At 35.1% G+C, this 17,264-nt stretch overlaps 1 protein-coding gene across 1 annotated transcript in view; it reads right to left on the reverse strand.

Moving 5' to 3' along the window:
- The window catches only part of LOC132300718 (transcriptional elongation regulator MINIYO), a 36,459-nt gene extending 22,409 nt beyond the window's left edge, over positions 1-14,050 (reverse strand). Inside the window, exons 1-8 of the mRNA XM_059797920.1 lie at positions 13,667-14,050; positions 9,889-10,858; positions 8,044-8,171; positions 7,676-7,860; positions 6,622-6,727; positions 6,287-6,547; positions 3,487-3,675; positions 1,019-3,352 (exon numbers count right to left, since the gene is read on the reverse strand). Coding sequence (XP_059653903.1) covers positions 1,019-3,352; positions 3,487-3,675; positions 6,287-6,547; positions 6,622-6,727; positions 7,676-7,860; positions 8,044-8,171; positions 9,889-10,858; positions 13,667-13,867 — 4,374 coding nt within the window. The 5' untranslated portion in view covers positions 13,868-14,050. The remainder of the gene's footprint in view (positions 1-1,018; positions 3,353-3,486; positions 3,676-6,286; positions 6,548-6,621; positions 6,728-7,675; positions 7,861-8,043; positions 8,172-9,888; positions 10,859-13,666) is intronic.
- Between the last annotated feature and the right edge of the window lie 3,214 nt (positions 14,051-17,264).

A 17,264-nucleotide genomic window follows, 5' to 3' on the forward strand; every position in this document is an offset into this window, starting at 1 on the left:
AGGCATACATAGATGCTGATTGGGCAGGTTCAATTACAGATAGAAGGTCCACTACTGGTTACTGTACGTTTGTTTGGGGAAACCTAGTAACCTGGCGAAGTAAAAAGCAAGCAGTTGTTGCTAGAAGCAGTGCAGAGGCTGAATTTTGAGCTATGGCTCAGGGTATTTGTGAATTATTGTGGTTAAAGTTATTATTACAAGAATTAAAAATTGAAGCAAATCTGCCTATGAAGCTGTACTGTGATAATAAGGCTGCGATCAGTATAGCTCATAACCCTGTTCATCACGATCGAACAAAGCATGTAGAAGTAGATCGTCATTTCATCAAAGAGAAAATTGAAAAAGGAACAATCTGTATGACATTTGTTCCTACAAGTAGCCAAATTGCTGATATCTTGACAAAGGGCCTACCGAGATTGAATTTCGAAAAATTAGGAGACAAGCTGGGCATGATCGACATCTATGCTCCAGCTTGAGGGGGAGTGTTGAGAATTCTTTCTTTTTTCTCAATACGTAGTGGAGACATGGATTTATCAGTGTATAGCTGGCACCCTAATCTTAGGGTGTAAATGCTAGCTGATTGTTTTTCCTATTTAATGTTGATTTGATTCTTTCCGTGTGTTTACTTTCCTAGTTTAATTCCTATTTATTTGTTGCTTGTTTTATTCCATCAATTTAGGAAATTGAGTAGCTGGTCTGTAGCCGCCAAATTTTCCTATTTATGTATTGTTTTTGTACAATTTCTAAATATGCAATAAGAGAATTTCTTCTTCTCTTTCTCTCGGAGTATTCACCTATCATCATTACACCTCCCTTAAGAGTTTGGAAAATTAGTATGCTTTCCTTCCGAATCATTGTTATTTTCTTGCAAGTTGATGGCACCAGAATTTCATATAATGTAAGCAAACTAATCTAGACAGTATTTACTGGTGGAGAAAAGAAGAAAAAAAGTAATCTAGACCGCAAACAGCACATTGTTTCAAAATTGTACTATTAAGAAGTAGTTTGCAGTCCTGACCTCAGTAGGTTCAAGGTATCCTTCAGCCTCAGCAAAACAATTCCCTAAGGGTGGCAAAAGTTCAAGAACACGAGCATTAGATAGTGCATTCCAGGCAGCAAGTCGTACTGGAGCTTCAACGCAACGGTGTAGATAAATTGCCACTTGCCGACCATAAACTAAATCACCATAGGAAACAGCAGCAAACTGCTCTACAAGAGTTTCCATAAATGTAAAATAACTCTCATGTATCTCTGATTGGAATCTAAGGAACTCCACACCATATTTCCCTCCAGTTTCTGCAGACAACTTCTCATTATTTTCCAAAATAAATTCTGTTTTACTAACTTTTGACTTATCAAGAAGCTGCCCATAGACCTCTTGCAAAGTTTCATATACAACCCTACTCTTCTCATCTTCAAGCACACCCATACCAATAAGTAAGACCGTGGACAAGGAATGCAGTTTCCAGATTATATGTACACTCCGAACAGGGGAGCCGACCTCAGTCGAGACTAATGAAAACATTGCTTCGATACCTAAAAGAAAGAAAAGTCCACCTTGAGCAACTTCAAGAAAAGGATTGAGGTCCTGCACATGATTTAATATATTAGAAGCGCTAGGAAGATCAGCACGCTTTCTGTCACTGATAGTTGAAATTGGACTGAGAAACCAATGCATTGGTAGAGGCAGTCTCTGGTGAGCCCATTCTACTAACAAAGAAGTGCAATCATGATCATGACTGGTAATATTTGATGTGTCCAAGTCCTCGTGAATGGTTTCCAGAGCATCACTGCCCTTCTTCAACATTTTCCGGCCAACACAACTAATTTCATCCACTGCTTTGGACTTTGTTTTTACACACAACCATCTGTTTTTGAAGTGTGAAGCTAAAATCTTACTGAAGAGCATGTAGTCCTCTTCTTTATATTCCCATCCAATAAGTTTATGTCCATTGTTAAGGTAAAGAAAACGGCGGATACAGATATCAAGATACTTCAGAACAGGGACTTCAAACAAGATATCCAATGCCTTGTCCACCATAAATCCATCCCTTGGTCCTACAACAGAACATACTCCAAAGACACAATTTATCTTTTGCATAATAAAGGTCATGTCTTCAACTGCAGGCAGATCTTCAGCAGACACAATCTTAAATATTTCAAGCAAGTGAATGAGCAATCCTGCATCTGTTTGAGCCAACAAAACAGCAGTAGACCAAAGACCTCCACCCAAAGCACCCCAGCCCAATCCAACCCCAGGAGCAGGGCCACCTCTGCCAAACACCTCAATGGACTGCACATTATGCCACTCAGAAGCAATTAACTTCATGAAAGTAGTTAGCAAATTTCTGAATTCAACCAGAGATGACTTAAGTATCCCATTTGCAAGTATCATACTTTCTCTTGCGAAACTGTCGCTTTGGGACAATGGCGGATGACTCTCAGACTTAGCTAACTTTATCAACTTGTCAACAGAAATAACAACTTGAACTAATCCATCAAGGCAACATGCAGAAGCTATTGACGTTTCATGTTCACTTTGATGTCTCAAATCACATAAATACTCAATAAAAGAGCTACCTTCAGTTGGATTCTTTCCATTTTCTGTACCATTCACATCTGAAAATCCCAAAAACCTGTTCCTAATGAGTTCAAGTCCAATCTTAGGGACAAACTCTGGCAGCCATGGGACATGCCCACCAGGCAGGCTGATTGCATCATTTGGGATCACTCTTTCAAGCACACTGGAAAGCATACGCATGACAGCAGATATCACCCATAACAATGATTTAACTGGTACATTTTGGACAGGGAAATCACTCTTCTTATCTTTTTGCCCGTAGAAGAGCTCGGATATGTATGGATCACTACTAAAGGCTGTCCACTTCAGAGCAAAATCAACCATTGGACCGACATGGCTCCAACACCAAGTCTCCATGTCTTCTCCAGCAACCTCCCCACTTATTTCATTGCCTAGATGCAGATGTGTATATATATTTGGAAGTCTTTTAGTAAGAGCCTCCAGAACAAGGTACGCTTCCTTGGCAACAGCAGCAAATTCACCAAGGATGTTGTTTTCTATGAGTTTTTCAAATGAAGGTACACCCAACCACACGCAGAGAGCAGGGAATAAATCTGAAAAGTAAGATACACAATACCCATACTGAATGCAGACCTTCCAAAAACGTAATTGTTCAACTATTAATGCCAATGAAAGTTTAGAGTTCTCCATTCCCGATTTTATCCACTGGTCAATGGAGAATGCATAACGATACAAATGCCATGTTACTTTCTGAAAAATCCCACTTTCCATAAAATCTGAGCAATTCTTCTTCTGGGATCGAGCCAAAACCTGCTCATTACACAAAAAACAGAAAACACTATTATAAATATTTCTTGAAGTGCCAAAACAATTTACCTGAATAAAAGAATATAAGAAACAAAGATATACATTCTGTCTGTAAGCAAGGACAAAATATTGATTACCTTCAAAAGGGTAACAGATTTTATCTTAGCAGGATGAACTTCCATTTGGTCTTTCATTGTAAATCTGTCAACAACTGTTTGAACAAGCCTTGGGCATTTCATTATTGCATTTGCGCAAGTTGGAGAATGCCTTGCTATTGCAATCAATATAGAAATTATGCCTTCTTCCAAAGCTGCTGAAGGGTCTGTCTGGAACCATAAAAATCAATACATTACGTAAAACTACAGCACTATCAAATTTTATACTTACGTTTTTGAGGAAATTATTATTTCAATTATATGAGCAAGCGCATAGCAGTTTAAAAGGAACATGTTAAAACAAGGAAATCTCATAGTAATTATATCTTGCATCAAATTCTAAAATCTTCGAAACCTTCATGCTTACAACAAAAAATCTTAGGGTGCCTAAGATGCTTCTACTAATCGACAATTGATGCAACACTTGCAATTACAGGTACCGATTCCAACCTAGAGGCTGAAAAAAGGAGTTCACGTTACAACTTAAAGAGATGGGCAGAAGAATGGTTGTGCTCATTTTCTACTTTAGTACAATGTTTCCACTTACACATAAACAAACAAAAAGAAACATACATCTTAAAAGTACCGGCTAACTCAAAGAGGAAATCTCTGTGTAATTGCACCAGAACTGAAGTTAAAACTAATATTCATCAAGGCTTGGAGGGGGAATGGGTATAAAGAAACCCTTCCCGATACAACACCAAAAAAATTAGTAATAAATAAATAAATGATTGGAGTTCTATATTCTATTATCAACTTTTAACACACATGAATATATTATTTAGAAATAAACATTTAGAAACCCACAAAATACCTGTTCCACCATCTAGACTATAACAGATTCCAATTCAAAACACTTTATTTTGAGTCCACAAGCGAAATCTAAATAAACTCCAAAAGTAGAAGGCAAAACATATTTATCACAATATCTTAACTACCTAGTGCAAAACAAATTGTTAAAAAGGCTGCAAACAGTGTTTATGAGATTATTTCTTAAGCATATACCAGGTGCAATGCAACTAAATTTTTCACAGGCTCGTGCATGCACACTGCGTTTTCTGGAGCAAGCGTATAAAAATTTACATTGAGCACAAAATTTCATCTGTCATAAGCATCTCAGGTCAGCCTAATCAAAATGCAAAATAAAGTTTGTATTTTCTAAACATCATATGCTCTTTGAGAAATGGAAGAATCCTAAATTTGTAATGATTATATATTTTTCTTTAGCAACAAATACACATTTATCTGATCTTTATTTGATTTTTATGAGAACCATTCAAAGAATTAATATCAGCATTTTCAAATCCTATTAAATAACTAAATGATGGGAGATAAATTTAACAATGGAGACAAACTTTTATTTATGTTGTATAATCACTTTAAGAACTTTCATGCTGCTCCATGAAATTTCATGAGTTTTATTCAGATGATCTTATAGAAAATCCCACTGAGTGACAAAGTTACTCATATATAGGCAATCATGGAAGTTTGTGACATACTAAAATTAAATCATTCCATAATCACACAAAGAATAGGGAAATGACTCGTAATGGAAGAGTACATTTGTACTAGTGGCAGATCTTTTTTAAAACTGAAATTTTTTTTTTTTTTTTTTTTTTCCATTGATCACCATAGCTGTGTTACTTATCATCCATGGATTTTTGTTAAGAATAGTAAAGGTTTGAGTGGACGTAAAACAATATTTGTAAATACAATTTCAATGGAAAGGAATAGGAGATTCTTTGAAGGAAAGGCTTTGTCGATTTCGGTGCTTAAATTCTCGATTATTTCTACTCTTTTTTGTTGGGTTTCAGGAAGAGATCATTGTTCTTTGGAGGAAGTAGTTGATTTTTTAGCCTCTTTGAAGGCCTGAGGCCTTTGTGGTCTTTTGTATTTGCTTGGGTTCCGCTCCCCTTCTGAGCATTTTTTTATAAAATTTTTACTTATCAAAAAAAAAAAAAAAAATGTGATTGAAAAATATAACTTCAATACCTACCAAGATCTCCTTTACACAATCCCAAACAAGTCACTAGAAGTGCTCATGGTAATGCTGCCGATGATACTATCAGCTATCAGCTACAGCAATGACTATAATGGGGACAGCTACTATTGCAATACTTCTAAAAGGTCATCATCATCGTCGAGTAGCTACATAAATACCTTTCTATAAGTTCTTTTTAATTAAGATTAAACTTTTGTCTATGAATCACAGGTGATACTCAACAAAACAGGGATAAACATTAGAGGTAAAAAAAAAAAAAAAAAAATCCCTGTCGTTTGGAAATGTCACACACATGGTCCCAAAACTCCATTTATTATTTCAGTTTTCAAGATTAAATATTGTCGATAAACATTTAGCACAATCAACTCACACTATTATTGTTGTTCATCCTTTTTAACCACCCTTCGTCCAACAGCACCAGTCCTCATAATTATTAATGGATGCAGAATCACAGAAACTAACAATGTCCAATAATACTTTGGTATGTGCCATTATTAAATTCTAACCTCCAGCAACTTGGCCCAAACATACCTAGCACTCTCATCATCTCACGTATGAACAGAAAAAATGGGCGTCAACACTTTCAGAGCAAACAAAGATTGAGGAGCAAAAATTAGATCATGCAAATCTACAAGAACAAAAAAATCCACTTTATAGGTAAAAAAAATGCCAAAGGCTCTTCAGTTCTAAAGAGAGTAAATGATGAATTTTATGAGAAGCTTTTGTATTATTTGAATCAATATCCCAAAAAAAAGAGGCATCCCACGGTATCATGCTTACCTCCAAGAGATAGCGAATCCTTGGAAGGATTCCCATCCTAACTAAACCTGCAGCAAAATCTTGTCCAGCAACAACAACGTCATCCTGAATAGTATGTTCACCTTCAGTTTTGTCATTCACAGAATTCTCGCCAAAAGGGAGAATGTTAGAAGCTTTGGTACTATACTTCCAAAAGCCACCGCGAAGGAAACCAACATCAATTTCTTGTCTACTTCTAAATACAGGAGCAGTACAAACATCCTTTGGATAAGTCGCTATTTTCTGGAAACAGAATGTGTTACTTTTAATATTTTGATACAATTAAATAAAAAACCAGTTACAACAATTCAACTTACTTCTGAGATATCAAAGAAGCTCTCATTGATCTCACAACACAGTATGCATTGAATAACTTTGGCACAAGCTAACACTACAGAGTTGTGGTTATCATCAAGAGACATCCTACAAGATAACAAAAATGTACAGTTAAAACATCAAAAGATGATTCTAGAAATTTAAAGCACAATAGAAGGTGCAAGAAAATAGAAATGCAACACTATTGATAAGTAATATACATTTTGGAGGCAATGATTTTCTAAAACCTTCCATATGAGAGGTTAGTGTGAACCAGAGATGTGCTTGATACTTTAAAACAATTTATGCACAAACCTAAAAGAAATTGACCAAGCATATTAATTCCCCATACACCAATGCACATTAGAGGACCCCAGTGTGAACCAAGAATTAACAAATTAAATGTTTCAAATATATATCTAAGCATTAAAGGTTCTTGTAAAATATTATTGTTATGACCTTTAACGAAACCTGGCCATAGAAAATTTAATGAAACCTTGCTAGTCTTAATTTTTTTTTTTTTTTTTGATAAGTAAATTCAACCATTGTTATTTTTATGCTTCACTGATTGCTCTCAGAACCTTGCTAGTCCTATTTTATTCTGTTTATTTTATTGTTATGACTTTTTTTTCTTTTCTTTTTTCTTTTTCTTTTTTTTTTTTTTTTGGGTATTTCAATAAGAATTTCTAATTGAAACTTTTCTACCCCCTAATTTAGTCCACTCAGCAATAACTACATGCTGGATATCTGATATGTATAGGTATTGTACAATGCTGATAGTGCAACTAGTACAGAGTTTGAAAACGGTGGCACTTGAATTTACTTTCAGCAAACAGTACGAGTGAGAGAAATAGGGACATCAAAACTCACTCCCAGGTTCCAAGTGGTGAACTTCAGTGTGACAAAAGTAGTGTACAGCCAACATCTTGAACCGTTAAATTAACAGAAAAAAATTCAAGCAACAAAAAAACATAAATTGTACACCTGCAGATTAGATGCCATGTAATAAGTAAGGAAAAAGATCATTCACAAGCAACAAAAGCATTCAGGATTCACCTCAGTGATAAAGAAAGCTCAGGTTCTGGGCCTAAAGCAAATGCCCAAATGGCTCCCCAGTCAATAAGCCTGTCAGTGTCAGCATCTTTCACATTACACCCAACTTGATTATGACAAATGTTGTATAATGCCCTATCAAGAACAGAAGCAAGGAGATGCAATGCAAGAGCCCGTTGCCCAGGAACCTGAAATTTGCATTTTAGAATCTGCTCAGAGAAGAATATCTTACAATCTAAATATAATCACTTGCAAAGAATGTGCTTCAATCATAATGAGCTAGAACTGATAATTATCAAAAGAATAATGAGCTAGAACTGATAATTATCAAAAGAATAATGAGCTAGAACTGATATATACTGTCAACTAACCACACTTCTAGTGAGAGCTAGAGCTTCTTTAATAGTGTAACCTGCAGCACCAGGATCTCCCTCAGTTCGAAGGAAATCGCGTTCAGAAACATTATTGGCACTATACCCATTGTGAACAGAGATATTACCTACAATGTGATAAACAAGGGGAAATCAACTCATCAAAGTTACGACAAGGCATATAGTTTTGCCAAAGAATAATGTATCATTAATATAAACCCCCTTTTCACGGAACTTCATTACTTTTGAGTAATGCTGCTCAAGCCAACAAAGTAGGCCGGCCAAAGAATGCAATGAAAAGTAAGCAATACACGTGTTCATGTGGTCCTAGATTATGTCATCCTATCAATATCTATTGCCCACTTTGCTTTCGTATTGATAAGTTGGCTAAGTTTTTCACTTTGTAAAGATACTTTTTTCAATGAACTACATTAGAGATGCAAAAAGTAAACCTTATGTTAATTTGATCAACACCTTTTGTAAAAGAAACATAGTTCCATGACATAACTTATAAATCTTAATCAAGTAAGAGAACATGCTAAAGTACCCAGAAAACGAAATGGGAAATTACTTGCCAGTTCAAAAAAATAAACAAATACAAACACCACTTAAAAAAAAATTTCTCCTAGTTGAAACTCACACACCCACTTCAACCTAATGGGGATGTGACCCCTTGACCTCCCACTTTAGAAGGTGAGGAAGTACCACTAGGCTAAAGCCTTTGGTGGTAACACCACTTAAGATCTGCTTATAGTGAAACTGACCATGCGCATGTGTAAGCTTCTCAATCACATTCCTGAAATGCCCTAGTCATCTTTCCCGCAACTGAGACAACTGTGTCCCCATAATATTGTTACGCCACATTCATTTTAGGCCACAGTTCCGTTTTAACCATATGGTATCCTATCTTTCCTAACTATCTCAACCTATGTATTTTTTTGCCTTTCATTTACCTAACGTAACCCTCAATAAGGACCACATTACTTTTCCTGTGTTCCTAGCTGTGTAGTTATTAGTGATCGTTGGACATGGCCAAAACACCTTAATCGGCTCTCTCATTTTATCTTGTATAGTGCTGCTTCAAACCATCTCACAGAGGTATTCATTTCTAAGTCTATCAGTTCTATTCTTGCCCCACATCCATTTTAACATTCATATTTCCACAACACTCATTTTATGAATACGTTGTTAACCGCCCAATATTTTATCCTATAAAATATGACTAGTCCAATAAATTAATAATTGCTTTATAAAATTTACCTAAAAATTTTAGAAGTATATGCCAATCACATAATATATAAGTGGCACTCCTCCATTGAACCTATCCTACTGTAAAATTTATAATTAACATTATCTCCAATTTCTTACTCTTTCTCAACATCAAGCCTAGGTAAAAAAAATGTTCAGTTTTACTCCTACTAATTATAAACCCTCTTAATTTTAGAGTTTTTATCCAAACCTATAATCTAGCACTTATCCCTGTGTTAGGTCCGTTAACAACCATCTACATAAACGCTTGAGTTGTTAGAGGGGGTGTTAACTTTAATATTTTAAATCCTCTAACACCCCCTCTCGTGTATGGCCGCCTTTTGGGGTAACACATGTTCAATTTTAACTATCAAAGTGATAGTGAGGTTTGAACTGAAAACGTTGAATGCTCTAATACCATGTTAACAACCATCTACTCTAAAAGCCTAAGCTTTTTAAATATATATATATATATATATATATACTATTGAAAAAATAAAAATTTATTTCATAAGGAAGTAAACCATAACAATAAGGATAACAATAACAGCAACAAAAATGAGAAGGAAGGTTATAATGATAATAATTTAGACTTACCAGTCTCTGGTACCCGAGAGAGGTCCTTTTTGATAATACTACCATCCAATGAAAACCTTAATTCCTTGACAGCCTCAACTCTATCAGACCAAGCATCCCACAAACTACTACTAGAGGCCTTCAAACTCCCAATGGCACTACGACCTGGTCCACTCTGTGTGTTTTCTGCTGCTGTTGCTGTCACCTTATGAGGGATATCACTCTCAGAAAGTGAAGAACCGTTTTTATCTTTAAACAAATTTTTCTCATCTTGCAAATCACCCACCTCTCCATTGGTGGCCGTATTCAAGCTATCTAAATTTTTCTTCTTCAACTTATCCTGACCCCGCTTTCTTAAAGCCTCTATTAGTGCAGGATTCATCTTCTCCAGTATCTCAGCCTGTGCTTCTTCAATCTCATCAGTTGACATACCCTGTAACCGTGCACGATTCTCAACATCAATTTGACTTTCAAGACTTATGGACCCTTGTTCATTTCCCAAGTTGCTGGAAGTAGACCTAGAAGGCACATGCAATTCTGACATGTTTTGCATCTCTGTATCCATTTGCCTTTGTCTTTTTGACACCTGCCCCGTAATCTCACCTGGTGTTCCAGTAATTGCATTTCCTGACATTTCCTCTTCCATAACCACATTCTGTGCTATCGCATTAACAGATGTCTTTGACAGGCCATTATCCGTAGCATCAATATGGTTGTTTATCTTGCCTGAAATTTCAGTTACTTCACTAACCTTCCTATGCTCTTTGGATTCCACTAATAAATGTTTATCTGCTTGACTTTTGTGAGACACAAAAGAATTATCAGTAGCTATCAGCTCTCGCCAACGACTAAAATCCAGACCTTCCTTCTGTTTCCTCTGCACTGGATTAGCAAAAACACCTATTGGGTCAAATTCAGCTAAATCTTCATCTTCTTCATCGTATATATCATCACCACCACCACTATTTTTACTATCCGTTGGAGCCCAATGCTGCAAAATGCAATTGTTGCTCAAGTATATGAACTTACTATAATTTGAATGAGGAAAAAAAAAAAAAAAAAAAAAAAAGAAAAAGAAAAGAAAAAGGAAGGTGCTCTTGATGTTTATCTACGAGTGACAATCAAAAACGGCTTTTACTTGCAAATATTTATAATTGGCCAATGAGAGGATATGAACTAACACCAGAAAGAAATGAATCCTCAAACATCCTAAACTTCAAACATATATACTTATACATGTATATAAACATATAATCCCAGATAAAAATGAATAAATAAATCAATCAAAAGAATTAAAATTCTACTCCAAACAGCTTAAGGTGCAATTAAACAAATGAATTGGGAAAGTTCACAAATGAATTCTCAAAGATCTTTACATATAGCTATGTGTGTGTACTGGGTACCTTTACATAATACAGAAACATATATATACATAATATATATATATATAGTATATTTACTTACAGGGGTGTAGGAAATGATGGCATTATTGAAATTAATAAGATGGGAATTGGGACGAATATGGGTCTGATTGTGGTACCGTTGTTGTTGGGAGAAAACGCAGTGTCGTATGAAATTGCCCATGTCGCCATTACAAGTGCTGTGGAGAGATTAACGATTGTGATGATGGCCATGACGATATCAGACATCTCTTTTATGTATTGATTATGACAATGAATAGAAAGTGATGCAGTGTGTGTATTTAATGGGTTTTTGGCGATATTGACTTCATTGCACCAAAAAAAAGTGTTATGTTTAATGTTGAAAGCCCCTCCACTGAATGAGGAGCTTTTGCAGCATTCAAATGTAGTAAAAATAACTATATGACTTGCAACATATAGTTATGTTGCGAGATATATATTACTTATCAAAATAAATTGTATTTAATGTTGTTAAAAGCCCCTCCCACTGTGCACAACAGTTCAGGTGGATTCAAACGGCAGTCCTCTCAAATCGTATAAGTTAGATATAATGGCCAATGGTTAAGTCAATTCTCAATTAACAATTACAACAAACAAAATTTTGAATTATTATTATTATGTGTTCTTATAGAACAAAGAATTTGTTAGGCGCTGAATGTAATACATTTTAGCCCCTTTATTTGCATGTTTTATTCTCTTAATAATAGTTTATTTGTGATTTTACATTGTTTTATTGTTTTTTCTTATTTCAGGCCTTTAATTGTAAATTCAGTCAAGACCAGTGATTCTGAACTTTAAAAGATGACATTCCGTGGGACGAGCAATGTTGGAGATCCAAGTCTAATTATACTTAAAAAATAGTCCAACAGAAGCCACAAGTTGATAAGAATGGAAAGAAGAAGAAAAGGAAAAATCCTTCTCCAAAAAGGAAACTTTCTCCAAAGTTGGTAACTTGAACCCGTTTTGGTAATCTGGCTGTATCTCTCTCCTCGAGTGTCAAAACAGCTAAATTCCCACGTAGGTTGAAAGGAAATTCGAAGAGCTACAATTTTATATTTCACGAGGATTTCCTAAAACAGCTGTTTACCTTGTCAAAATTGGCCTGAAAGTCTGTACGAATTTTGGGAGTCCTTATTTGACAGAATTTCTATGTATATCTTCTATATGAAAAAGGGAACTTTAGGGCTGATCTTTTATTATTTAAAGAGAGTCACCTACAGCATTGAAGGATCGTACAGAGGAGCTTGAGGCTAAGATCAGAGAGAAGCATTCAGAAGAAGGAAGGGATCAATCCATGGCGGTGAAGATGTCTTCCTCAACCATGAAGAATTCCACTCTAGTCATGCTTGGCTAAACGCTTTGCTAGGGTTGTGATGTAGCCCTAGCTTAGCACACTGGTTTGATTGTATTTAATTACTGGAGAATAATTTTTATCATGCATGATTGTGTAATCTATAGGATTTTTAATTGACTTTTCAATAAGAATCGGGTTTAAAGTTTTAATTCAATTACAAATATTTTTCTATCTTATCTTAGATATTTTAATCTTGTGATTGAACACAACTCATTCACTTCTTATAGTTGTGAATGAGATGATTACACAATGGTATTTCTCTAAATACAATGTTAAAGATTTGATGAATTATGCCTAGAAAAGATAGACCATGCTACGCCCTAGAGTAAAGTAGATAAGTAGATGGTTTATACCAATCGAAGATAATCCATACTCAACTTTAAATTATATTATTTTCTAGCTGAATTAATATGTGCTTGTAGGCATGATTAATTCCCTGTGCATGTTATATGATATATCTCCAATAAATTACTGCAATTGACTGGTGGTGCGACGTTAGTGGTGAAATCATATCCCTAATCCTCTCTTTCTATTTTCTACATCCTATTTAATCATTGTTCTTTAGTTTATTTTATTTTTCAATTTAGTTAATTTAGAATTCAACATCATAATTTGATTATCTACTTTCAAGTTAATTTGAAATTTAAAAAATCTGTTGACAAACTTATTTTACACAAGTCCCTTAGGTACAACACCCTTACAAGTAAATCCTATCTGCAAAGATTCGTGCACTTGCTAGTGGTACATATAAATCTCACAACATAATTACTCATAAAAATTTGAACCAAGTCATGCTGTACCCTCATCTAGTAATTTCTTCCATTTTCTTTTTCTATTGCCTTCATTTTCCCACCACCCAAACGGAGGAATATAAGAAAAATAAGACCTAATTTCAAGAGTTGGTGGTAATTATTGAAATAAAAAAAGAAAGATACAGAAGTACACACACACACACCCATAAATATATATATATTATGTATGTATGAATTAGGGAATGATGATATAATATTGAAAGAGGGCATACCGGGCCGTCAGAGCGGTGACGAGCCACCGGAAAAGGCAGAACGGTGGCGCGAGGAGGCTGGAGAGGGGTTTTTTGGGGGTTTTCTGAGATACCCTTTTCGACTATGCTACCAACTAAGCACGAGGCTTCGTCTTCTGAAATTTGGAGCGACTTGCTTCCCAAAATCCTCTGCCGTGGAGGTTTTGAACTATCTTTCTTCATCGTCGGTAGTGTTTACTTGACAGACAACAAAAACAATGTAATTTTCTCCGGTATAGAGAGAGAGAGAGAGTGGGTCTCCGGTAAATATAGGGAGAGAGAGAGAGGGTGAGAGCAATGAAGTTACACAGCAAGTTCAGTCTGAGAGAATTTGAGCTACGCAGGGGGGGGCTGAAAAAAAAAACTCCGTACTACATAATGTTATGTTTGTGTCACGGTGACAAGGACGAATATGGGTTTAAACCGGCCCAACCTGTGTGTAAGGAAGACAAAACCATGGTTTGTGTAGAAGCGTGTATAATAAAGTCACTTTTATTTGCCAGGACTACTTGATGTTGGCCTAAACACATCTTGGTTCCTTCATTTTATTTATTTATTTTTTTTTTTTAGTTGGGACCCTCACACACACACTATTGAGATTCGAACCTCTAACTTTTTTTAAAAAATTAAAAACCTTGTACCGCTAAGCTACGGCATGTTGGTGGTTCCTTCAATTTAAATGGAGCAAGACACGATCACTTAGATTAAAAGCAAGACACCATATTTTTTTTACACAAATATTTGATTTTACCACTAACTTGTGGCAAGGCTCAATTCATCAATTGTGTGATCAAGTAGTTTCTAGTAACTCAAAATTCAATTGAAAAGTGGAATTATTTATCACTTTAGATTATTTTCAGTAGATTTCAATTAGGATTTTCAGTACCCTAATTTTTATTTCGATGAATATCAAAGAGTAAAGGCTTTAAGGTTGTATGGAATTGGAGCCTTAGAATTGAAAAATAAAAAAAAATAAAAATAAAAAAAATAATTGAACAAAAAATTTATCAAATTCCAATTCCAATTACATACAATTGAACACACCCTAAAAGCATTCCAAGTGTGGAATATCATTAGTATTCAACATTTCAAATCATTTTTGTAACTGAATCATGGAACCAATCTGAAATTAATCATCAATTAAGGTTTTTAGTGCTCTAATTCTGCTTATGGTCAATATCAAAAAACCCATAATCCCTAATCAAACTCAATGAAAGGGTTTTCAAAATTATTTTGGATCACTATTCATCTAATGACACTCTTTGATTTTAAATAGGCTCACCCGATTGAGCTAATTTTGAAAATTGCAAAAAGTTTTTCGAACCCACTTCACCTATTTGTAATTTACCAATTCTCCACCTACAATCAACAAACCATTAAATGGATGTTTTTGTGGCGAAATTCAAGTCATTTTACCTTGAAGCTCTCTATATTCCTTTTCGATATGAGCTACTTTAACCATTGAATTGCAGAAAGAACTATCTTAGCCGTCTCATCATGGACATTAATTATTGATTTTTGAAATCTTCATCTTGCCATCACAAAAACTTTAGATCGATACTTTCATGATAAAATTCGGGTTATTTTAGCCAAAAGCCTTCAAAATTGCATTTTGATTTAGTTACTTTTACCGGTGTTAATGCAAAAATCTGCACAGTCCAAAGCGAGAGTGCTTCTTGCAAGACAAGAAAGAAGTGATGACCGGCGTGGTGCCGACCGAGTGTACTCCGACGGTCAAGTTAGTACTTAACAATTAAATATCTGAGAAATGATTAAATGTGAGATTTATGGCGTACCTTTCTAGGTTGACTAATGATTTTTTTAATAATAGTTTTATGGTGGCAGTGTTTTGTCATGAAACCGAATCATTTCCCTTATCCATCATGAATTGTAAGAATCATCAGAAAGGGTGCTAGTAATTATATCTGCCTTCTTGAGTTTATCCATACCCTTTTGGATTTTCAAGTCTCTTAGACTTATTAAGTGGTTCAATATTCCGTATCAGTTGCCCCCTTGCCCCCTGTTCCCAAGCTTGTTTGTCACGCGCAGGGAACGCTAAGTCACTTCGGTTTCTTATCTCTTAATTGACATATTAGCCACATAATATAGGAGCAACCACATCCATGAACATATATATGGTTATATCCCTTGGCCATCTTATATGAAAATTTTCATCTCATTCACAATGAATAGCTATATAATTTTAAGAATGGAACTGCTTATGTAGAATCTCAATTTTATGCCCAAGCTTCAATTACAAAAGCACAACTAACACAAGCTAGCTAGTTAAGCCATCTAAAGGTGTATGCATAATACAAACTTTAATAGTATACTACTGTTATAGATGTAAGAATGGATTAACCTAAAATCTCATATTCTGAACAAATAATGAAGAAATTATAAGCTCATATGTATATTCTTTAACTTAACATCAATGAGCGTGAGATTAAAAAGATTCTGATTGGTTTGATTATACTAATGATGATTTTACTATGTAGATCATGCGAATGAAATAAAGCTAAAGTAAACTTGGATTAAAGTAATAAGGAGCGAGGCTTAGGGCATGGATTACACCACTAAACTGATGCAATTATACCTAATGCCTTTAATTAATAGGGAAAACACATTGTAATAAAAATGTGGCTACAAGCACACATCAACAATCAAGAGGATAATACAAATTGCAGTGAATAAGCATGAACTATCAAAAGCAAGCACGGATTGTCTACCTAACTACAACTACTCTAAGGTCTAGCACAACCCATCAAAATTAAGCACAATCCATCAAATTAAAAGCAATTGTATCCAATAGAAATCATGTATGGCCATCACTAAGCACAATTACAAAAAATACTCAATGAAGAGATTGACACTCAATTAATCACACATAAGACAACACCTACTCAAAATAGAGAATCAATTGGAAGAATTAACAATATAAACCATGGTACAACCAAGTTTGAAATCACAAGACCAAGCACTAATTACAATTCATAATCCCCAAAATTAAAAGACAAAAGGTATAATTACACAAGCTTAGGGCTCATCCAAGCCCTAAGTGATAAACTAGCCACTCATGGAGAAGGTAGATGTCATCATAGTGGTTTCACTTCTTTTTCTTTTTCCTTAAAAGAAACCCTAGAGAGAGAGTAGATCTAAAATTCTCGTTTTCCTTTAAAATCCCCCAAATGTCCAACCCTTTATAAAATGGCTCAATCTTCTATTTATTGGTGACTCTTCAAGGCCAAAATGAGTCAGACCCATACATTTAAGTCAGGCAATCCCGCAGACCCTGTCTCCTCGAAATTGGAGCCCAAAACACGAGCATTAAATGATTATGCCCGACTCATGATTGATGGTGAATTTCCTATGATCAATTGTATTTAGAGCACGATCGATCGTGTATTTGCCAGGATCAATCATGAATTCCCAGGATCGATCGTGAATTCCCACTTCAGCTATTTTTGGAGCTTCCCTTCTTTGCTGCATTTTGATTGGCTCCAAAAAGACTTTAACGCACTAGACTGAACCCTTTTCTGATGCAACAACCTGAAAATGACAATAACACAAATAAGTACTA

This window comes from Cornus florida, unplaced genomic scaffold (genome assembly GCF_030987335.1).
Source record: "Cornus florida cultivar Cherokee Brave unplaced genomic scaffold, ASM3098733v1 CherokeeBrave_3.0.0_Hap2_Chr03, whole genome shotgun sequence".
In the NCBI taxonomy this organism is placed as follows: domain Eukaryota; kingdom Viridiplantae; phylum Streptophyta; class Magnoliopsida; order Cornales; family Cornaceae; genus Cornus; species Cornus florida.